This window comes from Rana temporaria, chromosome 9, assembly GCF_905171775.1.
Source record: "Rana temporaria chromosome 9, aRanTem1.1, whole genome shotgun sequence".
NCBI classification, from domain to species: Eukaryota; Metazoa; Chordata; class Amphibia; order Anura; family Ranidae; genus Rana; species Rana temporaria.
This window is the reverse complement of record NC_053497.1, coordinates 23,961,980-23,987,081: the sequence shown is the minus strand read 5'-3', so window position 1 is coordinate 23,987,081 and position 25,102 is coordinate 23,961,980. Positions and strand designations below refer to the sequence as shown.

Sequence of the window (25,102 nt, the reverse complement as noted above, 5' to 3'; positions counted from 1 at the left end):
GCAGTGGGTAAGATGGTAGGCTTTAATGCTCACGTGCCGTACATATGTATCCATGGGCAAGACAAGGCAAGGCCAGCTCACAATCATGTGACCACTGTGACAGCCTATCACAGTGGTTGCACGATCAGGCAGTCCCTCCCACCCTCTGGCGCGTGAAGACTCTTTTAAAAACGGACGCTGGGCAGAAAGGGGATAACCGCTTGAAAAATGTTTTCTTTTTTTTTTAAATTAGTTCTGGCCCCTTTAACTGAGATGACTCGTATTTTAAAATAGAAAAAAAAAAAAAAGAAAAGAAAAATGAATGCCAATAATTCGGCAGATACCTGTTTAACGACAATATGTGTCGCCTCATAGCGTTTCCATAGCAACATCAGTCATATTTCTGTCACTATGACAAAAAGGAATCCACGTGGGTTGCGATTGGACGCAAGATAAAAATATCTCCGACCAGCATTCCTAACGAGGTAAATTCATGGCGGTATCTGATGCTTACCATGAGCGTCATCTTATACATCCTGTACAGTCCTTTTAAGAAAGGCTCATCATTGTCCTGTATATCGTAAAAACCTGGCGCTTCAAAAACACAAAAAAAGGTACAAGTGCTGCAGCCTGTCAAAACCAATGAAATCTGCGGTACTCATTCACATGTGAGAGCCGTGTATTCCTGCACAGGGGTTCCATTTATCCCCATACATGGGGGTCCCATTCATGACAATTGGGCGCAGGGGCTGCACAGACACAGTCGCAGCTCCCAGTTTGACATGCAGGTGGGTGCACGGTCTGTACCATGCGATCCGGTTGCTGTACGTTTTATATAAGTAGCGCATGACCTCTTTTGGTGCAGTTTAGCGTGATTTCAGCCCAAGCAAATATGCATGGGCTGAAATCGCACTGCGCCCGGATCATATGTGAATTGCACAGGAAGGAACAGCGTGCTCTACGCGATTGTGTGTACCAGCCCTCACTAAAATAAATGACTACACAAATACACGTAAATGCATAAAATCTGCAGCTCTGTGGACCTGGATGCAGCGGTGTCCCAGGGGTGGGTCCAGGAGGGAACAGTATAGAACGTATAGCACGGGGGGGGGGGGGGGCTACAGTATAGCCCGGGGGAAGCCAGGGCCCGGGGGCTACAGTGTAGCCGGGGGGAAGCCAGGGGGCTACAGTATAGCACGGGGGAAGCCAGGGGGCTACAGTATAGCACGGGGGAAGCCAGGGGGCTACAGCATAGCACGGGGGAAGCCAGGGGGCTACAGCATAACACGGGGGAAGCCAGGGGGTTACAGCATAGCACGGGGGAAGCCAGGGGGCTACAGCATAGCACGGGGGAAGCCAGGGGGCTACAGCATAGCACGGGGGAAGCCAGGGGGCTACAGCATAACACGGGGGAAGCCAGGGGGTTACAGCATAGCACGGGGGAAGCCAGGGGGCTGCAGCATAACACGGGGGAAGCCAGGGGGTTACAGCATAGCACGGGGGAAGCCAGGGGGCTACAGCATAGCACGGGGGAAGCCAGGGGGCTACAGCATAACACGGGGGAAGCCAGGGGGTTACAGCATAGCACGGGGGAAGCCAGGGGGCTGCAGCATAGCACAGGGGAAGCCAGGGGGCTACAGTATAGAACAGGCCGCCAGGAGGAAAAGTATAGCGGGGGGGGGGGGGGGGCAGGAAGAAAAACTAAAGCACAGGGGGGGGCAAGAGGTAACAGTAAAGCACAGGGGGCCAGGCAGGGACAGTACAGCAAAGGGGGGGCCAGGCAGGGACAGTACAGCAAAGGGGGGGCCAGGCAGGGACAGTACAGCAAAGGGGGGGCGCAGGCAGGGACAGTACAGCAAAGGGGGGCCAGGCAGGGACAGTACAGCAAAGGGGGGCCAGGCAGGGACAGTACAGCAAACAGGGGGGGGGGGGCAGGAGGGAACAGTATAGCACAGGGGGACTAGGGTGTGGCAGCGCACATTTTGGCTGTGCCCTGGGCGTACAGGCTCACCGAATACCATCGCTGCACACAAAACACGCTGGGCACATTTACTGTAAGCACAAGGTTTTTCTCCCTGTGAGAATGAGCCCTAAAGCCATATGCAGTCATTGATTTGCACAGGTGGCTGTATGCTCCTGAGTGCCAAAATACATCTCAATGTTATCACCCAATATGCTTGTGTGCATTTTATTATTTATTGCTGGAATTTATACAATGCCAACAATTTACTCAGCGCTTTACATACTATACATTTCTGTCAGTCCCTGCTCTCCGTACAATCGAATGCCCTCGTCTCACATACTAGGGCCAATCTAGACAGGAGCCAATTAACCGACCAGCATGTCTTTGGAGCATCGGCGGCAACCCACAGAACCACAGGGAGAACATGCAAACTCCATGCAGACAGTGTCCTAGTTGGGTTTTGAACTGAGGACCGCCGTGCTGCAAGGTAGGAGTTCTAACTCTTGGGGTTTAGATGTACTTTGAGCTTTCAGTTGATCGGGAAATAATCTTTTTTCTATTTCACTACATCTGCATCTCCACGTGTGCTGCAAGATTGCAAAACTCTTTCCTGGCATGACGTGTAATAATGGGGTAACATTGCTGGGGATCCCTCCAGTCTGTACAAATAAGAGTCCCTTCCCCCCTCCCCATCCATCCCTTGGAATTTCCGTCCTCTGCATCCTGCCCTAACCCATGGAAATGTCTGGCTCCGTCTCCCCCTCCCTTCTCCTGAGATCTCTCAGTGACTACGTGGTGCTCCGATAATTCTCTCCTCCTCGCCCTCCTATAACCAGGGCCGATCCGCCCTATAGGCTCACTATGCAAGCCGCTTAGGGCCCCGCAAAGCTGCGGAGGGCCCCCAAAATTACTAGAGGCCCCGCATGGTGAGAAGTCATTTTCGGCCCCTCACCTCGCTTCTCAACTCACTGGCTGCATGGGAGAAGAGGTATGAAGTCAGCACCCCCCACTTCTCACTTTAATGTAAGATGTCATTTCTGACACCCCCTCCCCCCGCTTCTCAACTTTAATCTTTAATGTGACATGTCATTTTGCTTAGGGCCCCAGGGAGGTCAGGATCGGCACTGCCTATAACCAATCCATGCCGGGGGATATTCTGCTCCGAGGTCCTCCGCCCCATCTAGCCAAAGGATTGCACCAGCAAGGCCCTAAAACCATCAGTGACCAAAAAAAACTTGGCATCCCCCCCCCCCCCTCCCAGTTCTGTCTGTTAACTTCAATGCCGCGTACACACGATCATTTTTCGGGTTGTAAAAAAAACGACGTTTTTTTAACCACTTCAGCCCCGGACCATATTGCTGGTCAAAGACCAGAGAGCTTTTTTGCGATTCGGCACTGCGTCGCTTTAACTGACAATTGCGCGGTCGTGCGGCGTGGTTCCCAAACAAAATTGGCGTCCTTTTTACCCCACAAATCGAGCTTTCTTTTGGTGGTATTTGATCACCTCTGCGGTTTTTCGTTTTTGCGCTATAAACAAAAATAGAGCGACAATTTTGAAAAAAAAATAATATTTTTTACTTTTTGCTATAATAAATATCCCCCAAAAATATATAAAACAAATATTTTTTTTCCTCAGTTTAGGCCGATACGTATTCTTCTACTTATTTTTCGTAAAGAAAAAATATCGCAATAAGCATTTATCGATTGGTTTCCGCGAAAGTATTAGCGTCTACAAAATGGGGGGTATTTTTATGGCATTTTTATTATTTTTTTTTTTTTACTAGTAATGGCGGCGATCAGCGATTTTTTTTTTTCAGTACTGCGACATTATGGCGGACACTTCGGACACTTTTGACACATTTTTGGGACCATTGGCATTTTTATAGCGATCAGTGCTATAAAAATGCATTGGATTACTATAACGACAGCGCGTACACAAAAATTCTACACATGCTCGGAACCATTGTACTTCATTTTTCTTGGCTTTTCGTAATGTTGATGTTCGCAATTTCTGACAACATTTGTGTGACCCGTGTGTATGCAAGTCAAAGTTTGAGCCAAACTTCCATCAGAAAAAAAAAAACCACAGCTTTGTTGTCGGAATGTCCGATCATCGTGTGTATGCGGCATTAGACTACTTAAAACGACAGTCTCCTCTGTGAAGCTGTATCATTCTGTGGTAAAACGCGAAGACGCGACAGAGATCGGTTTTAGAAACCCATTTTAGATCCACACTGCTGCTTCCAAATAAACATTGGTGGAAAATCCGCAATTCCCGACACCTCAACAGAAAGCTGCATGGCAACAGACGCTCTGTACGGATCTGTGCCTACTCACAATTCTTTCCGTAGATACACGAACATCAAATCCAGCACTGCAATATCATCTAGAGACTGGCTTACAAATTATTTTACAGATCCACTGAAGGGTTCTTTTATGGAGGACCAAAATCCTGGTAAAAAGGTTAGACCAGCGTTTCTCAACCAGGATGCCATGGCACGCCGGGGTGCTATCTGGGTATCCCATAGTGCAGGGTTCGACAAAATCCGGGCGCCGGGTCGCAATTGCGACAAGAAATTGTGACCTGGCGCCCGCGGCGGCCGGTAATTGAGGTAATACAAGGTTTACATATGCGGGCGCTACTGCTTCTGCGCGCAAGCTCGTCGGGACAGGGCGCGTTTTCTGGCTCCTAACTTTTTTAGCTGGCTCCTAGATTCCAAGCAAATTTGTCAAACCCGGCCATAGTGCCCTGAGCAGCATCATGAGTTTACATGGTGAGAGACGATCCGACAGCAACATAACCAATTGCACTCTAGGACCAGGACCCAAGGTTTGGGTTCTCCATGGTGCCGGGAGAATGGGACCCAGTTTGACCTGAGCAGCATCACGAGTTGCCATGGTGCAGGTGGACCAGCCTACAGCAACATAACAACCTATAGAACTCTAGGGCCAGGACCCAAGGTGTCATTCTTTGGTTTGGTGATGGCCGCCGGCTCACCTGCACTATGGCAACAGATGACCAGAGCAGGCGGAGTGGAGGGGTCCCACCAGCATTCAGGAGAACACAGAAGTCCACCTCCTCCAGGTCTCTTCTACCTCCAGCCCTCTGCCAAGCAGCTGGAGCCAAGCCTCTGATGTGATGAGGGCGGTGGTTCTCTGTTTTTATTGGGGGGGGGGGGGGGTTAATGTACAGGGGTGACTTAGATTTGATGAGGCACTCTAATGTATAGAGGCCTTTGAGGTAAGGGGGAACGCCGATGTGAAGGAAGCACTTATGACATAATGGGGGGCCTCTGATGTAAAAGGTGATATTTGATGCGATTGGCCTCTGATATAATAGGGGGGCTCTGATGTGAAGGGGGACCTCTGACGTATTGGGGGACTTTGACGCAAAGTGGGGGCTCTGATATGATTACAGGACCTTTAATGTGATGGGCTCCTCTGATGTGATAGGGGGGGGGGGATCTCTGATGTGAAGATAGTTGTGTACGTTCTTTACATTCTAGACTGGAGTTTTTCCAGATTCTGCATACTTTTAAAGGTTGTTGCAACTGAAAGAAGGTTGCGAAACGCCACGTTAGTCCACCCAAAAGTAGTATTTTAGTTATTGCCTGGTTGGATTTTGGTTGGTTAGTTTTAATTATAGAATGGTTGGATTTTGGTTGGTTGGTTAGTTTTAGTTTTATAGACTGGTTGGATGTTGGTTTTAGTTTTATAGACTGGTTGGATGTTGGTTTTAGTTTTATAGACTGGTTGGATGTTGGTTTTAGTTTTATAGACTGGTTGGATGTTGGTTTTAGTTTTATAGACTGGTTGGATGTTGGTTTTAGTTTTATAGACTGGTTGGATGTTGGTTTTAGTTTTATAGACTGGTTGGATGTTGGTTTTAGTTTTATAGACTGGTTGGATGTTGGTTTTAGTTTTATAGACTGGTTGGATGTTGGTTTTAGTTATATAGACTGGTTGGATGTTGGTTTTAGTTATATAGACTGGTTGGATGTTGCTTTTAGTTATAGACGGGTTGGACGTTGGTTTGTTTTAGTTATAGACTGGTTGTATTTTGACTGCTTGGTTTTAGTTATAGACTGGTTTGATGTTGGTTTTAGTTATAGACTGGTTTGATGTTGGTTTTAGTTATAGACTGGTTTGATGTTGGTTGGTTAGTTTTAGTTATAGACTGGTTGGATTTTGACTGCTTGGTTTTAGTTATAGACTGGTTTGATGTTGGTTTTAGTTATAGACTGGTTTGATGTTGGTTGGTTAGTTTTAGTTATAGACTGGTTGGATTTTGACTGCTTGGTTTTAGTTAAAGACTGGTTAGCTGAGTCAGCCTCCAACTTCATGCACGACTTTGATACTCCTACACCGAGATCTTCCTGACACAATTCCAGCTCTGTTCCACCCGAGTCCTCTGGGAGTTCCCATCCACCTTTGGGTGTTCCTGCACCTCCTCTGGCAATCTCCATAATACCATATCTTACAATCTAGTTTTAAGTCTGGTGTATATTTTAGGTCAAATATAATTCTTAGAGGGTTTTTATTGCCCCTTTTTGGCACATTTTTTTTTTATGTTTTTTTTTTTTATATCTGTATTTAAATTTATTCATGAATATTTTTATATTATATTTATTTATTTTTTATTTAAAGGGCTCAGAGGTCCCCAGGGCCCCATGTGGCAAACCCCCCCTTTTTTTTTTTTATAAATGTATATATATGTATATGTATATATACTTTTATATATATATATATATTTTTTTTTAAAGGGCCCAGAGGTTTCATTTTTTTTTATTATTATTATTATTAAAGGGCCCCCTTTTTTTTGGAATTTCTTTTTATAAAAAAAAAAATATATAAATATTTGTATATAATATATAATAATAATAATAAAAAAAAAAAAAAAAAAAAAAAAAAGAAGGGGGGGTTTGCAATCCAGGGCCCTGGGGACCTCTGGGCCCTTTAATAATAAAAAAAAATTATATAGGGCCCCGGATGGCTACCCCCCTTTTTTTATATATATATAATTTTCTATATTTCTTTTTTTGTAAAGGGCCCCCCCCTGTTTTGGGGGAAGGAAGGGGTCAACAGAGAGTGATAGGCTATACTATACTGTAAGAGAGGCATGGAATATATAACATACAGCAGAGTATAAAGAGCCATGTGGAAATATAATATACATTGTAATTAGTTATCAATTACTTGCTAATATTAGTTTGCATGAAGGAATGTAAATTACAATGTCAAGAGTGGAGTGGTGCAGTACAGCAATTGGAGTATATTATGTAAACCATAGTATACAGGGTGGTGAACAAAATGTACAACACAGCGTACAGAGTGGAGCATATATTATACAGCATAAAATGTGGAGTACATAACGTAGAGTGTGGAGCTGCATAGAGTATATGTAATGTTACAGTGTGCTGCATAGAGTATGTATCATGTACAGCACAATGTATAGTGTGGAGCTGCTTAGAGTATATGTAATGTACAGCAAAGTATACAGTGTGGAACTGCACAAAGTATATGTAATACGTGGCACAGCGTACAGTAGAGCTGTACGATTCTGGTCAAAATAAGAATCACTTTTTTTTCTTAGAATAATAATAAAAAAAAAAAAATTCTCGTGGGGTAACATAATTTTTCACATTATACAAAAAGAAAAAAAAAATTGGGCGAACTTTACTGTTTTGTTTTTTTTATTTTTTATTATTAAATGTATTTTTACTCCCAAAAAATTGGATTTGGAAGACCGCTGCGCAAATACAGTGCAACATAAAATACTGCAACAATCGCCATTTTATTCTCTAGGCTAAAAAAATAATATACAATGTTTGGGGTTCTGAGTAATTTTCTAGCAAAATAAGAAAAATACTGATTTTAACTTGTAAGCAATAAGTGTCAGAAAAATATTTAGCCTTTAACCACTTAGAGATCAGAAGATTTTCTCCCTTAATGACCAGGCCATTTTTTCAATACGGCACTGCGCCGCTTTAACTGGCAATTGCGTGGTCATGCGACGCTGTTCCCAAAACAAAATTGATGTCCTTTTTTTTCTCCCCACAAATGAGGTTTTTCTCTGCAGTTTTAATTTTTTTGCACTACAAACAAAAAAAGCATAATTTTTATTTTATTTTTTACTTTTTCCTATAATAAACATCCCCCAAAAAATAATTTTTTTTTATATATATATAATTTTTTTTATTTTTTGGGGGATGTTTATTATAGGAAAAAGTAAAAAATAAAATAAAAATTATGCTTTTTTTGTTTGTAGTGCAAAAAAATTAAAACTGCAGAGAAAAACCTCATTTGTGGGGAGAAAAAAAAGGACATCAATTATATATATATATATATATATATATATATATATCATTAGTTTAGGCCAATATGTATTAATCTACATATTTCTGGTAAACAAAAAAAAATTGCAATAAGCGTATATAACGATTTGTTTGCGCAAAAGTTATAGCATCTACAAAATAGGGGCTATATTTATGGAATTCTATTTTTTTTACACTAGTAATAGCTACAATCTGCGATTTTTAGCAGGACTGTGACATTGTGGCGGACAGATCGGACACTTTTTTGGGACCATTGACATTTATACAGCGATCAGAGCTAAAAAATAGCCACTGATTACTGTATAAATGTCACTGGCAGGGAAGAGGTTAACACTAGGTGGTGAACAAGGGGTTAACTAACTGTGTTCCCTGGGAGGTGTTTCTAACTGTATGGGGAATGGGACTGACTAGGAGGAGAGAGAACGCTGTTCCTAATCACTAGGAACAGCAGATCTCTCTCCAACTCCCCTGTCAGAATGGGGATCTGTCCGTTTACATTGAGAGATCCCCGTTCTGGCTCTCGTTCCCACAATCGCGGGTGGCCAGCTGACATCGGGTCCCTAAAACGTACAGCGAGCGCCTGCTACGGCCCCTTAAAAGGAGCCGATGTACACCTACGACGATTTGCGGGAACGTGCCGACCTGCTGCCGTGTAAACGACAGTGGCTGGTCAGCAAGTGGTTAAGCTGCCCTCCTTTACAGACCGAAGTTTATCCCTTTGGTCTATTCTAAAAGAATGACATGTTACAATGTTTCTCCTTACCGATGTTGTGATAAACTTGGCAGACTGCCTGGATTTATTTTTTGACAGCTGTCAGCAGAGAACTCTCTGCACTGAATCTGGAAAATGCCGTGTTAAGATCGTGAGGGGGGGGGGGTAGAATCACGATATTGATTCTCCAACGAGTAATCGTGCAACTGTAATGTACAGTGTGGAGCTGTACAGACTACAGTATTTAAACTGTAAATAATGGAGCTTGGAGCATATATAATGTACAGCGCAGTGTAGAGTATAGTGCGAAATAATGTACAGTATAGTGTACAGAGTTAAGTGCCATGCAGTATATCATGTACAGCACAGTGTGGAGCTGCGAAGAGTAATATATACAGCACAATGTACAGTAGGAACAAAAATTGTCTCTGGACAGCCACACTCTGAACAAATGGTAGCCTTTATTAACCACTTAAGCCCCGGACCAATATGCTGCCTAAAGACCCAAGGGGTTTTTACAGTTCGGGACTGCGTTGCTTTAACAGACAATTGCGCGGTCGTGCGACGTGGCTCCCAAACAAAATTGGCGTCCTTTTTTCCCCACAAATAGAGCTTTCTTTTGGTGGTATTTGATCACCTCTGCAGTTTTTATTTTTTGCGCTATAAACAAAAATAGAGCGACAATTTTGAAAAAAATGCAATATTTTTTACTTTTTGCTATAATAAATATCCCCCAAAAACATATATAACATTTTTTTTTTCCTCAGTTTAGGCCGATACGTATTCTTCTACCTATTTTTGGTAAAAAAAAAAAAAAAAAAATCGCAATAATCGTTTATCGGTTGGTTTGCGCAAAATTTATAGCGTTTACAAAATAGGGGATAGTTTTATTGCATTTTTTTTTTTTTTACTACTAATGGTGGCGATCAGCGATTTTTTTCGTGACTGCGACATTATGGCGGACACTTCGGACAATTTTGACACATTTTTGGGACCATTGTCATTTTCACAGCAAAAAAATGCATTTAAATTGCATTGTTTATTGTGAAAATGACAGTTGCAGTTTGGGAGTTAAACACAGGGGGCGCTGTAGGAGTTAGGGTTCACCTAGTGTGTGTTTACAACTGTAGGGGGGTGTGGCTGTAGGACTGACGTCATCGATCGAGTCTCCCTAATAAAAGGGATCACTCGATCGATGTGCCGCCAAAGTGAAGCACGGGGAAGCCGTGTTTACATACGGCTCTCCCCGTTCTTCAGCTCCGGGGAGCGATCGCGACGGAGCGGCTATAAACGAATAGCCGCGCCGTCGTCCCGGATCGCTTCCCGAGGCTTGCCGACCGCCGCATGTACCGGGGGGGGGTCCCGATCGGATCCCCCACCCGCGTCAAGCAGAGCACGTACATGTGCCTGTCCGTGCCATTCTGCTGACGTATATGTACATGAGCAGGTCGGCAAGTGGTTAAAAGAAGGACAGCACTACAAGTCACAGCAAAAATTAAAATAAAACCTGGCTACCGACGCGTTTCTCTAGGGTGTTAGAATAAAAAATATATCCTATGTCTCTGTGCGCCCCCGCCGCGCGATCGCGTCGGCCGGTAATTGAGTTTGCGGCCTTCTGCAGGCCTATGCTTCCTCCCCCAGGCGCCAGGTCGCTAATTCTAGTCGCAATTGCGACCTGGCGCCCGGATTTTGTCGAGCCTTGTCATAAGATAGTGTTGCCTACATAATATACACAGAGGAGTATATACCGTATACCACAAACAGGAAGCCAAGGAGAACGGAACCTACATGGCACAGACGTTGGGTGGTGCAATCCCACGTGGTGCCCTCTAGTTGTGGAGGGTCATAAAGAATGCAGATTGGGGTAAATCAAGTGAAATTTGAATGATATTTCTCACTTTAGCAGGTTTTGCTGGATATTATTAGTAGCTCACAAGCCTAGAAATGATCACCTCTGATTGGACATCTCATTACAAACTCACGTAAAAGATATACCGGTAGTAATAGATAAATAAACTGCTCTTAATGCCCATCCAAATTCCTTTCCAGCTTTAAAAACCTCCACAGAAAAGCTTCAGGACAAGTCATGTTCCCTCATAACCAGCCAACCTAGTTATTATTCCACTCTGCTCGGCAAGGCATTATTTAGCCGGTTAGAAAATAACAGGCGTAGACCAAACACAGAGTTACATGACCCACTATGACCTCATCGAAGCTCCATCACCTTCTTGCTCTAGAGCTTTTGTCACCTTCTACTTCCCCATCGAGAAGATCCTTATTGTCCTTTTCCACAAGGACGCTTCATTCATACACAGTTCATTAAAAGTGGTTGTAAACCCTTTACAACCACTCTAACCTACTGGTAAGCCTAGATTAAAGTGGATGTAAACCCTCCATACACACAGTGAAGTGAACAGCCTCAGATGATACAGAGATTAACCAAATCTCCCTACATAGGTTTTATATGTATATCTGCTCTCTTCACATTTATATACTGTTTAGAAATTTGAGCTTGTGTTAGGAGATTTTCTCTTCCTGGTTAACACAGAGTGTGATGTCTGAGCATACAGCCAAGATAGCCAACATTGCTGATTGGAGGAAAGGCACACACCCCCTCTCATCATAGGCAGAGACTAGGGATGTCCCGATACTAGTATCGGTACCGATACCGAGCATTTCCCTGAGTATATGTACTCGGGGGGAAATGCTCTGATGCCTCACCCGATACCTGGGCAGGCAGGGGAGTTGCAAGTCTTTTCCCTGTGCTCCGTGCCGTCTTTCCCCCCCGTGCTCCGTGCTGTCTTTCCCCCCCGTGCTCCGTGCTGACTTTTCCCCCCGTGCTGTCTTTTCCCCCCGTGCTCCGTGCTGTCTTTTCCCCCCGTGCTGTCTTTTCCCCCCCCGTTCTGTCTTTCCCCCCCCGTTCTGTCTTTTCCCCCCCCCCCCCGTGCTCTGTGCTGTCCTTTCCCCCATGCTGTCTTTTCCCCCGTGCTGTCTTTTCTCCCATCCGTGCAGCTCTCCCCCTGTCCGTGCAGTCCTCTCCGCCGTCCGTGCCGCTCTCCCTCTGTCAGGATGGAGAGCGGAGGTAGGAGCCACTAAATCCGGCTCCTACCTTTTCCGAATGGACAGAGTCAGTGATCGTACAGACGGTCGTTTTATGTGATGAAAAAAAACCCGACGTTTTTCAAACTTCATTTTCAAAAACGATGTAGCATACACACCATCGTTTTTTCCAAAAGCTCTAGCAAAGCGTGGTTACATTCAGCACGTAAAAAAAAATTGAAGCATGCTTCAATTTTTTTTTTTCGTTTTTCAGAAGACATAAAAGTTTTTCCCACACATGGTCATTTAAAATGACGTTTTTAAAAACGTCGTTTTTTTACATCACATAAAGCGACCGTGTGTACGGGGCATAAAACGCCAGAAGCCAAACACCTGAAGCTCAAAAAAGTTCTGGAGCTTTTTTTGTAGCTCAATTCGGGCAGATTTGGGCGTTTCTTTTTACATTGGTGACCTTTTGACCTATAGGAAAACACAGTAAAAAACGCAGCAAAAATTGCGGTAAAATTGTGTGACTTTCTGCCTGAAAACGCTACACTCAGGGGTGAATGCAGCCTTAGTTTGGGAACTTACAGAAGACATTACAGAGGAAGTTTGTATCTTGCCCCCATGTTACACCTTAATATGGGGGAAACAAGTAACATGGTTAGCCATGTGAGTTTAGGAGATATTTCTTGCACCTACAGGTAAGCCTTAATCTAGGCTTACCTGTAGGTCTAAGTGGTCTGTACGGGTTTACAACCACTTTAAACTTCCTGCATTTACACACAGATTTGCTCCAAGAAGGAAGTTAGTTACAATGTTTCATGTTGTTAAAAACTTGGCAGACTGCCCAGATTTTTTCTTTATGCTGGGTCGAATTTCGAAAGAACTTTCTTTTGAAAAATCCGAAAATGTGTGCGTTTTGTGATCCGATGGTGCCACCATTGATTTGGAAATTCGACCGAAATTTGACCAACCAAACCTTCAATTTCACCTCACGTTCCTACAGTTCTTTCGAAATTCGACCCGTGTATGGCCAGCATTACACAGAGAAGTTTATCCCTTTGATCTAATTTTTGGCAGACTGCCCAGATATTTTCTTTTGACAGCAGATAAAGTCTCTCCACTTGTTCTATGAAAGAATCAGCAAACGATGATTTGCCAGGGGTCACCAAATCCTGGCCTGTTTCTGTAGCCAACACCGCTCTCCCAGCCTTTTCTCGGCCGCCCAGCTGGGCTGTTCCTAGTGCCCGCAGCTGGCCATTCAGTGGCCCAGATTCACGTAGGAGATCCGACGGCGTATCTCCAGATACACCGTCGTATCTCTGAGTCTGAGGCGTCGTATCGTGGCGCCTGATTCAAAGAATCAGATACGCCAGAATTTGTATAAGATACGACCAGCGTAAGTCTCCTACACCATCGTATCTTAACTGCATATTTACGCTGGCCACTAGCGGTGTGTACGCTGATTTACGCCTAGAAATATGTAAATCAGCTAGATATGCCAATTCACGAACGTACGCCCGGCCGTTGCATTACAGTTACGCCGTTTACGGCGTAAAGTTACCCCTGCTATATGAGGCATAGATGAGGCGTACCAATGTTAAGTATGGACGTCGGAACAGCGTCAAATTTTTCACGTTTTACGTTGTTTGCGTAAGTCGTTCGCGATTAGGGCTGTGCGTCATTTACGTTCACGTCGAAAGCATTGGCTTCTTGCGGGTTAATTTGGAGCATGCGCACTGGGATACTTTCACGGACGGCGCATGCGCCGTTCGTAAAAAGCGTCATTTACGTGGGGTCACATTAAATTGACATAACACACGCCCACATCTTCCACATTTGAATTAGGCGGGCTTAAGCCGGCCTATTTACGCTACGCCGCCGCAACTTTGGTTTGAGAATACTGCACTTGCCTGACAAAGATGCGGAGGCGTAACGTACCGTATTTATCGGCGTATACCGCGTACTTTTTTGCCCTGAAAATCAGGGCAAAATCGTGGGTGCGCGATATACGCCGATACCCGCTTTCCCGGGCCGAGTTTGAATACTGCGCCGGCATATACCGAGCGCAGTACACTCGTGTATAGTCGGGCAGTCTCGGCTCCTCTCGCGCTCACGTCCTGGACGTACAGGACATGAGCGCGAGAGTAGCCGAGCCTGCCCGACTATACACGAGAGTACTGCGCTCGGTATATGCCGGCGCAGTATTCAAACTCGGCACGGGAAAGTGGGAAACGAGCGGGGAGGACGCCGGACCCGACGAAGAGGACACCCGAAGCCGGAGAGGGACGCCGGACCCGACGAGGCCGCCGATGGACGCCACGCAAGACACCAAAACTAAGTACAAAAATCTTTTTTCCACAGGAATTTCGGGGCAACTTTAGGGGTGCGCGCTATACCCCAATAAATACGGTAAATAGGATACTTTACGCCCAAACAAAGATGCGCGATTCTACGTGAATCCGGGCCAGTATCTTTGCAGCCGCCCATTCAGTTCACAGCATGGCTGGGGGGCAGAGACTAGAAGTCAGCTGACTAGTGAAGAAAGTGAAGTGGGAGGGGCTGAAGGAGACCCTATCTCCTGGATTTCAGCATAGGTGTCACTGCTGCAAGACACCACTGTAGTACGGGTTCCACGATGCGAAAATAATTTTACTGTTAGGGGGGTCCCCACAATTTGTGAAATGTTATCTAGGGGTCACAGCACTAGAAAGGTTGAGAACCACTGGCCTACAGATTCCCAAAACTGATAATTAAACACAACCAAGAACTAGTACATGCATAATAAAATCTGCAATAACATGCCACGTTCAGGTATGTTCCATGTACAGGGTGCATTTACCTTTCACATATAAAACCAACAAAACGTGTAATTTCACCAGGCGCGCCCAAAACTTTTTCCTACGACTATCTGAATGCCTTGAGTAAGCCGAGGCAGCGCGCCCTGAATGGAGAAAACCGTCCCTGTGCATGTAGGCACCTGTTATGCAGCACAAGGCTGCCAAGCTCTGCATGGAATCAGCCAGCTCCCACTCCTTCCCTCTGGAAAGATGTTCTACAACGCACCATCACCCACACATACCCACATATGTTGTTTGATGGAAGAAACCGCACAAACAAGTGAAAAATAATGCTCTGCAGAAACCATCCAACAGATACTCTGCAGAGGGACCCAATAACACCAAACAATGCTTCAGAGTCCCGGGATCTTACCTGCGATGGTCTGGCGTCGGCTTTCATCCAGGTGACTCGATAGAACGTCCCCCATGGCCGTGCAGAGAGAGCGCAGCAGGTCCTGCCAGGGGAGAGAGAAGGCTGAGATTTAGAGGCAGCACCAGGACGGAGACCACAGGGTGTGAGGAGAAGAGGAGGGATCAGTCAGGGACTGCGGTGAGAAGGGGTGTGAGGCAGAGAAGAGAGCGAGTTGTCATGGTACTGAAGACAAAAAGATGGCATGTGAGCAGAACGTGAGGCATTCGAGAGAAAAAAAAAAAAAAGAGTCAGGAAGTCCCTGATAGGAAAAACAGCTGGCAGGAGGACATGCCAACAGGAAATAGCACAGTTCCAGTCAGAGTACGGACAACTTAAAGGGGTTGTAAAGGTTCCTAAATAGCTTCCTTTACCTCAGTGCAGTCCTCCTTCACTTACCTCATCCTTCCATTTTGCTTTTAAATGTCCTTATTTCTTCTGAGAAATCCTCACTTCCTGTTCTTCTGTCTGTAACTCCACACAGTAATGCGAGGCTTTCTCCCTGGTGTGGAGAAAGCCTCTTGAGGGGGCGAGCAGGCAAGTCAGGACGCTCTCTACTTTGCAGCTAGAGAAAGGAGCTGTGTGTTAGTGGTCGTCCTGACCCTCGTGCTCGCCCCCTCCCCCCTCAAGAGGCTTTCTCCACACCAGGGAGAAAGCCTTGCATTACTGTGTGGAGTTACAGACAGAAGAACAGGAAGTGAGGATTTCTCATTGAGGAAACTATAAAAGTTTAGTTAGGACTACAGGAATGCAGAGAGTCTTGTCGCGGCCTGTAGCTTATCCATATATTTGCAAATGTGTGCAACCAATCCTCTGCTTTTAACATACAAAGTTAGACAGTTGAATTCGGCCTGCAGTTTGGTTGGTAAGTTCGAGCCTGGTTATTACGTTATACAACTTTATTTATTTATACATATTGTTTGCATCAACACGCATATCATTTAAAGTCCCAACCCTTTATTTTTTCCTATTATCAGGGATGGAGGCATGTGTCTTCCACACGCCTCATTCAAAGTCCCAAACCTAGTCCCATTTATACCTCATCCTTCCATTTTGCTTTTAATGTCCTTATTTCTTCTGAGAAATCCTCACTTCCTGTTCTGTCTGTAACTACACACCATAATGCAAGGCTTTCTCCCTGGTGTGAAGTGTCGTGCTCGCCCCCTCCCTTGGACTACATGAGAGTCAGCATGCTCTCTATGTTGCAGATAAAGGAGCGGTGTGTTAGTGAGCGTCCTGACTCTCCCGTAGTCCAAGGGAGGGGGCGAGCACGACTCTCCACACCAGGGAGAAAGCCTCGCATTACTGTGTGGAGTTACAGACAGAAGAACAGGAAGTGAGGATTTCTCAGAAGAAATAAGGACATTTAAAAGCAAAATGGAAGGATGAGGTAAGTGAAGGAGGACTGCACTGAGGTAAAGGAAGCTATTTAGGAGGGAAAAAAATTGTACCTTTACAACCCCTTTAATGTTTCTAAACTAAATCTAGGGAGACCTCCCACTTTAATGCCCAGTACACACGAGCGGTTTTCCCGTCCAAAAAAAAAAAAAAAACGATGGTTTTCCCGCCGAAATTCCTTTCAAGCCTGCCTTGCATACACACGCTCACACAAAAGTCCGGTGTACTTTTGACTGCCAAGAACGCGGTGACGTAAAAGACTACGACGAGCTGACAAAATGAAGTTCTATGCGTCGAATTGTTTCCGAGCATGCATGTTTTTTTTTCCCGGCAGAAAAGCATACGGTTTTCCCGCCATGATTTTTTTCCTGATGGGGAAAAAAAAATTCCAGCAGTTTTCCTGTGGGAAAAAGTCCAGTGCAGCATACACACGGTTGGGATTCCAGACGAAAAGCTCTCATTGCAGTTTTTCCGGCGGGAAAACCGGTCGTGTGTACGGGGCATAAGTAGGGTTGCCACCTCATCCCTTTAAAACAGAACACATATTAATTACACAGGTTCTGTGGCTAATTAAGGTGGTAATTAGGACTCATTTGATGCCTTACCTGCATTCAATTAGCCTCAGAACCTGTGTAATTCATATGTGTTCTGTTTTAAAGGGATGAGGTGGCAACCCTAGGCATAAGAGTGTTCATTTGCAGAGCAATTATCTGAATAGGCACCACTGAGACCATTTCCTATTCCAGGGTTATACCCCCATTGGTGTGAACCAACCCGAAGTGTAGGGATGACTAAAATTTGTCAAATTGAAAAACAAATGGTTGGGCCAGGCTGGAAACATCAAGTCAATTCCCCAATTGTTCTTCATTGTTTTCATAGAGATAAGGTCGGCGCCATGGTTTACAGCATATGCAACAACCGTGCAAACTTTGTGTACACAACAAGAACCAAAACGGCCTGCAGTTATCTCCTTTCTGTCTTTTGCAACCTCAAACTCCCTGGCTGAGGATAAACTACAAGTCCCAGCATGCCCTACTATTAACGTTACTTTCCCATAATAAATTAAAAAGCCCCATACACACTATCTTTAGATCCGCGTAACCTATCTGATTTACGTTACGCCGCCGCAATTTTTTGAGGCAAGTGCTTTATTCAGAAAGCACTTGCCTCTAAAGTTGCGGCGGCGTATCGTAAATCCCCCGGCGGAATTCAAATTCCGCGGCTAGGGGGCGTGTACAATTTAAATCAGGCGCGTCCCCGCGCCGATCGAACAGCGCATGCACCGTCCGCAAATTTTCCCAGCGTGCATTGCTCCAAATGACGTCGCAAGGACGTCCTTTGTTTCGACGTTAACGTAAATTACGTCCGGCCGTATTCGCGAACGACTTACGCAAACGACGTAAAAAATGCAAAACTCGGCGCGGGAACGACGGCCATACTTAACATAGGATACGCCACACTTACCCCTCCTATAGCAGGGGTAACTTTCCCGCCGGAAAAAGCCGAACGCAAAAAAAAAGCGCCTGGCGGTCGTTCGTTTCTGAATCGGCGTAAATGCTCATTTGCATATCCGACGCGTAAAAGATATGGAAGCGCCACCTAGCGGCCGGCCTGGAATTGCAGCCTAAGATCCAACGGTGTAAGTCACTTACACCTGTCGGATCTTAGGCATATCTATACGTAACTGATTCTATGAATCAGTCGCATAGATACGACCGGCCGGACTCAGAGATACGACGGCGTATCAGGAGATACGCCGCCGTATCTTCTTTCTGAATCCGGCCCTATCAGTTTTCCTGCAGGTTTTTCTCTTCAGGTTTATCAAAACCATGTAATATGAGGTCAAACCTTAAGGGCCCTTTCACACGGAGCGGATCAGTAATGATCCGCTCCGTGTGTCCGCAAAGCTCAGCGGGGATCCTCCGTAAAATCCCTGCTGAGCTGGCAGCTGACAGGGCGGTCCCCGCACACTGTGCAGGGACCCCCCTGTGTTTCCTCCGCTCTCCCCTATGGGGGATCGGACGAACACGGACCGTATGTCCGTGTTCATCCGATCCGGCAGACGGAAGAAAAATAGGATTTCTTCCGTCTTCAAATGCGGATCTTTGCGGAGGTGGACAAATTACGGGTGTCAGCGGATGTTCATCTGCTGACACCCGTAATCACATAGGGACCCATGTATGTCCCGTTTTCATCCGCAAACGGACGGATGAAAATATGGACATACGGTCCGTACGTGTGAAAGGGCCCTAAAAGTGTAGCAAAAGGACTTTCGGGGGCCACCCACCTTATCCACTCCCTGGTACCAGAAGGAAACCTCCTTGGCAATTTGGAGGAACCTCAAGCATTCAAAAATAGTAGCGTAAGATGACCACCACCTGAGAGGATTACTTTCTAGACTGGCAAGGAGCCAATAGACCATGGTGGCACACAAGATGTTTGTGTGAAACGCATCTACGTGACCTCGTGTTGGTGTCTTTGCCTTTATATGTTCAAAGTGATAACACCAATCGGAATTCCTGGATGTGCAGCCATTTCTTTTCTTACAAGAAGAGTTCAAATAGCTTTCATGACCCACAATGTAACATCCAACGTCTTTCAGGAGTTTAAAACTTCCTCCATCAGGGCTTTGGGTCTAGTGGAGAGCTTTAGCTGGACTCAAGGATAGACGTGGCTACACTAGTTTGTAAAGGTAAAACATCCACCAGTATCAACAGTTACCAGTGATCACTTGGTGGCACCAACCAAACCAGCCATGAACACTGGCAGAACTGGAAAAACATCATCTGAGACTTGGCTCCGAGGATGAGGGGGGACCCCCATCGAAACACAGCATCAGGAAAGGCCGCGGCTTCGGCCTAGCTCTGGAGCCGCGGCCATCTTGGTACACCCAGCGCGGCGGCCCTCCTCTCTGTTTACACCCACAGAGGAGGAGGGGCCTACGCTCGTGGCACACACACCGCTCTCTGGTGTCTGTACTACGGGGGGCAGGGGGGGTGTCTATACTGGAGGAAGAGGGGGTCTGACATTTTTTTTGCACCAGTGCCACCTGCCAGTGCCAATTAGTGCCACTTGCCATCCAGTGCCATCTGCCAATACCAGTGCCACCATCCAGTGCCAATTTGTGCCACCTTCAATCCAGTGCCATCTGCCAATGCCACCTGCCAGTGCCACCATCCAAGTGCCAATTAGTGCCACCTTCCATCCAGTGCCACCTACCAGTGCCAACTAAAGCCATCAGTGCCACCTTCCAATGCCAACTAGTGCCATCTGCCAGTGCTAACTATTGCCATCCAGTGCCACCTGCCAGTGCCAATTAGTGCCACCTGACAGTCAGTACCAACCAGTGCCACATGCCAATTAGTGCCATCTGCCAATCAGTGCCATCTTTCAGTGCCAACCAGTGAAACCTGCCAGTGCCAATAAGTGCCACCTGCCAATCAGTGCCTTCTGCTAGTGCCATCCAGTGCCACGAGCCAGTGCCACCAAAAAAAATAAAAAAATAAAAAAAAAATCGGCCTAAAATATCGGCCGCAAAAATCGGCATCATATATCGGCCATCGGCCGCCCAGATTTCTAAATATCGGCCAGAGAAAAACCCATATCGGTCGACCTCTACTCGTCTGTATGCAATTCCGACACGCAAAAAAAAAAAAAGAATTTCCGATCATGTGTACGCAGCATTAGTATTGAAGTACCAGCACCTTTCGGGTGTATCTATTCGGTAGCTTCAAAGTGTGACCCAAGAATTCCAAGCAGATCCACGCAAGTTTCGTCTTTTCACTGGTTGAGCACGAGTGCGTCTCGCTCTACACTGCTGCGTTGTTGGTGCCTCTCAATCGGTTAGGAGACCCCCATTGCAACGACGGATATGGTGTTCAGTGGTAATCTGGAAGCTGCTTGAGGAATTGGGCACCCCTGCCAAACTCAGTGGGGGGAGGGATACGCCCACATCATATGGCGCTAATAACGTATAAGGTAAGTGCTATGATCTGTAACTAAACATAGGAACGCCTTTTCATCTTCTAGGTCACAATTAACGTAAAGTGAAAAAAAAAAAGAAAGCTGTTGAACACCCCAGAACCCCTGAATGGAGGGGGGTCTTCCCTCTGAAAAACATGCCCATCTTCCGCGCTAGCCTGCTCTGTCCCAACGCCTGCCATTAAAGTGATACACCGACAGTATGGGGTGGTGACCATGATCAGCTCTAAATACAGAAACCATCAAAACCCGGGGCAGTCCCAGAGAAAGAGGAGAAGAAAAAAGTACAGAAGATGTATAATGCACAGGGTTAAAGTCAGCCAGCGGGACTTGGACTGAGTAATAGATTTGGGGGAGGAGGAGGGACTGGTCTGGCCGCTTCCCAGAGAGACAAACTAAAAAGCAGAATGTGTCTGACCTCCACACCCTGCCTGTCTCATTCATTGACTGTTTCCTTCTCTGCCCCGTTTACAGTCTGACTATCCCTGCCCAGTCCACTGCCACCCTACACTGCCCAGTCTACACACAACCACCCTCCACTGCCCAGTCTACCCACAGCCACCCTACCCAGTCCACCCACAGCCACCCTACACTGCCCAGTCCATCCACAGCCACCCTACACTGCCTAGTCCACCCACAGCCACCCTACCCTGCCCAGTCTACCCACAGCCCTCCCTCCACTGTCCAGTCCACAGCCACCCTACCCGTTACACCCACAGCCACCCTCCACTGCCCGGTCCACCCACAGCAACCCTCCACTGCCCAGTCTACCCACAGCCACCCTACGCTGCCCAGTCCACCCACAGCCACCCTACGCTGCCCAGTCTACCCACAGCCACCCTACGCTGCCCAGTCTACCCACAGCCACCCTACGCTGCCCAGTCCACCCACAGCCACCCTACGCTGCCCAGTCCACCCACAGCCACCCTACGCTGCCCAGTCCACCCACAGCCACCCTACGCTGCCCAGTCCACCCACAGCCACCCTACGCTGCCCAGTCCACCCACAGCCACCCTACGCTGCCCAGTCTACCCACAGCCACCCTACACTGCTCAGTCCACCCACGGCAACCCTACACAGCCCTTTCCACCCACAGTCACCCTACACTGCCCAGTCTACCCACAGCCCTCCCTACACTACCCAGTCCACAGCCACCCTACGCTGCCCAGTCTACCCACAGCCCTTCCTCCACTTCCCAGTCCACAGCCACCATACCCGTTACACCCACAGCCACCCTCCACTGCCCGGTCCACCCACAGCCACCCTACACTGCCCAGTCTACCCACAGCCCTTCCTCCACTTCCCAGTCCACAGCCACCCTACCCGTTACACCCACAGCCACCCTCCACTGCCCGGTCCACCCACAGCCACCCTACACTGCCCAGTCTACCCACAGCCCTTCCTCCACTTCCCAGTCCACAGCCACCATACCCGTTACACCCACAGCAACCCTCCACTGCCCAGTCCACCCACAGCCCCCTTACACTGCCCAGTCCACCCACAGCCACCCTACACTGCCCAGTCTATCCACAGACACCCTACACTGCCCAGTCTATCCACAGACACCCTACACTGCCCAGTCTATCCACAGACACCCTACACTGCCCAGTCTATCCACAGACACCCTACACTGCCCAGTCCATCCACAGACACCCTACACTGCCCAGTCCATCCACAGACACCCTACACTGCCCAGTCCATCCACAGCCACCCTACACTGCCCAGTCCACCCACAGCCACCCTACACTGCCCAGTCCACCCACAGCCTCCCTCCGCTGCCCAGTCCACCCACAGCCACCCTACACTGCCCAGTCCACCCACAGCCTCTCTCCACTGCCCAGTCCACCCACAGCCTCCCTCCTCCATCTCCTGTCCTGTACACAGGCTCTTTCTTCCCTGTACACACCCTCACTCCTGTCTCTGACATGTACACAGTCTCTGTCCTTTCCACAGTCTCTGCCCTCTGTCTCTGCCCTGTCCACAGTCTCTGCCCTGTCCACAGTCTCTGTCCTCTGTCTCTGCCCTGTCCACAGTCTCTGTCCTCTGTCTCTGCCCTGTCCACAGTCTCTGTCCTCTGTCTCTGCCCTGTCCACAGTCTCTGTCCTCTGTCTCTGCCCTGTCCAAGTCTCTGCCCTGTCCACAGTCCCTGTCCTCTGTCTCTGCCCTGTCCACAGTCCCTGTCCTCTGTCTCTGCCCTGTCCACAGTCCCTGTCCTCTGTCCTGTCCACAGTCTCTGTTCTCTGTCCTCTGCCCTGTCCACAGTCCCTGTCCTCTGTCTCTGCCCTGTCCACAGTCCCTGTCCTCTGTCTCTGCCCTGTCCACAGTCTCTGTTCTCTGTCCTCTGCCCTGTCCACAGTCCCTGTCCTCTGTCTCTGCCCTGTCCACAATCTGTTCTCTGTCCTGTCCACAGTCTCTGTTCTCTGTCCTCTGCCCTGTCCACAGTCCCTGTCCTCTGTCTCTGTTCTCTGCCCTGTCCACAGTCTCTGTCCTCTGCTCTGTCCACAGTCCCTGTCCTCTGTCTCTGTTCTCTGCCCTGTCCACAGTATCTGTTCTCTGCCCTGTCCACAGTCTCTGTCCTCTGTCTCTGACCACCTTGTCCACATCCTCCCCTCTCTGTCTCTGACCTATCCACTCTCTCCTCTGTCTGTCTCTTCTCTCAATCTCTGCCTATAGTGTCCTCTCTGTCCCTGCTCCTCACTCTCTTCTCTGTGCCTCCTCTCTCATCACTTTCTCTGTCCATAGAGCCCCGATCCCTGTCCCCAATCTCTCTCCTCTTCACCCGATCCCTGTCCCCAATCTCTCTCCTCCCGATCCCTGTCCCCAATCTCTCTCCTCTTCTCCCGATCCCTGTCCCCAATCTCTCTCCTCCCGATCCCTGTCCCCAATCTCTTTCCTCTTCTCCCGATCTCTGTCCCCAATCTCTCTCCTCCCGATCCCTGTCCCCAATCTCTTTCCTCTTCTCCCGATCTCTGTCCCCAATCTCTCTCCTCCCGATCCCTGTCCCCAATCCCTTTCCTCTTCTCCCGATCTCTGTCCCCAATCTCTCTCCTCCCGATCCCTGTCCCCAATCTCTCTCCTCTTCTCCCGATCTCTGTCCCCAATCTCTCTCCTCCCGATCCCTGTCCCCAATCTCTTTCCTCTTCTCCCGATCTCTGTCCTCAGTCTCTCCCCTCCCTACACACACACAGCCCCGATCTCCCCTCCATACACACACAGCCCCGATCTCCCCTCCCTCCATACACACAGCCCCGATCTCCCCTCCATACCTCGTGCGATCCCGGTGTGTCTCCTCTGTCTTCTCTCTCTCTCGGTGGATGTGACACACCCAGCCGTCTCCGCTCTCTCGCTCCTCCCCGGCCCCACCCCCGCTCCGCCCCTCTCTCTTCCTCCCCACGAATACTTTGTATCGTTTTCGTTCCTCTCCTCGGGGAAGGTCACCTGGAGGGTCCGATCACAGGGGCCACACACCGAGCGATCACCGCCATCTCTGGATCCCACCTATGTATAGATCAGGCACCTGGCCTCAATCCTCCAGACAAAGGATTCCTATTGGTCAGAGAGATCTCCCATTTTATTTGACGGCCAATAGGAAGGTGAAGGATCTGACCCCCCCCCCCCCCCCAAAAAAAGCTGTGCTCAGTATTATTATTATTATTTTTCCAGATATTTATATAAAGCAGAAAATGTTCACAGATCTTTACATACTCTACATGTCACATCAGTCCCTTCCCCAAGGAGCTTACAATCTAAGGTCCCTCCCCCAAGGAGCTTACAATCTAAGGTCCCTCCCCCAAGGATCTTACAATCTAAGGTTCCATCCGGGTCTTACATATATATTTACAGGGCAATTGTTTTTTTTGACAGAACCCAAATAACCTGCTAGCAATTTTCCGGAATGTGGGAGGTAGAGGATGAGCTCAGAGGTCCCCCGAGTCCAATTATCCATGGGGTGGGTCATTGGCCCCCCTGCAGTATATGTAAACAAAGGGGCGGGATGCTGATGACATCAGCGGGCTTATACAGACACATGCCAATATTTAGGGCATACATGGATCGAAAATTTGACGGGTTCAGCCCATGTATAGGCAGGCTGGTTATACAGAAGTCCATCCTCCAATTGATCACTGCTGCCGGTTATAGCCAGCAGCTGTGATCACTGTATTCTGATGGTGGTGGGGAAGGCTTCCCACAATGTCTCAGCAAGATGGATCCCTTAATTTATTTTTATTTTCTCATAGAATGAAAAAAAATAAGAAGAAGAATGTATGGGCTGCTTAAAGAGGAGCTTCAGTCTGGAAAAAGGAAATGAAAAGTCAGCAGCTACAAATACTGTAGCTGCTGACTTTTAATATAAGGACACTTACCTGTCCAGGGAGACCGCGATATCAGCACCCCAAGTCATCAATCAGCTTCGGGTGCAGTCGCCAACATTGCAAGCAGCGG

General features: G+C 47.5%; 1 protein-coding gene across 1 annotated transcript in view; it reads right to left on the bottom strand.

Annotated features, from left to right (window-relative positions):
• The window catches only part of LOC120913192 (protein Niban 2-like), a 152,904-nt gene extending 128,892 nt beyond the window's left edge, over nucleotides 1-24,012 (bottom strand). Inside the window, exons 1-2 of the mRNA XM_040322976.1 lie at nucleotides 23,926-24,012; nucleotides 15,245-15,326 (exon numbers count right to left, since the gene is read on the bottom strand). Coding sequence (XP_040178910.1) covers nucleotides 15,245-15,299 — 55 coding nt within the window. The 5' untranslated portion in view covers nucleotides 15,300-15,326; nucleotides 23,926-24,012. The remainder of the gene's footprint in view (nucleotides 1-15,244; nucleotides 15,327-23,925) is intronic.
• Nucleotides 24,013-25,102: the final 1,090 nt, after the last annotated feature.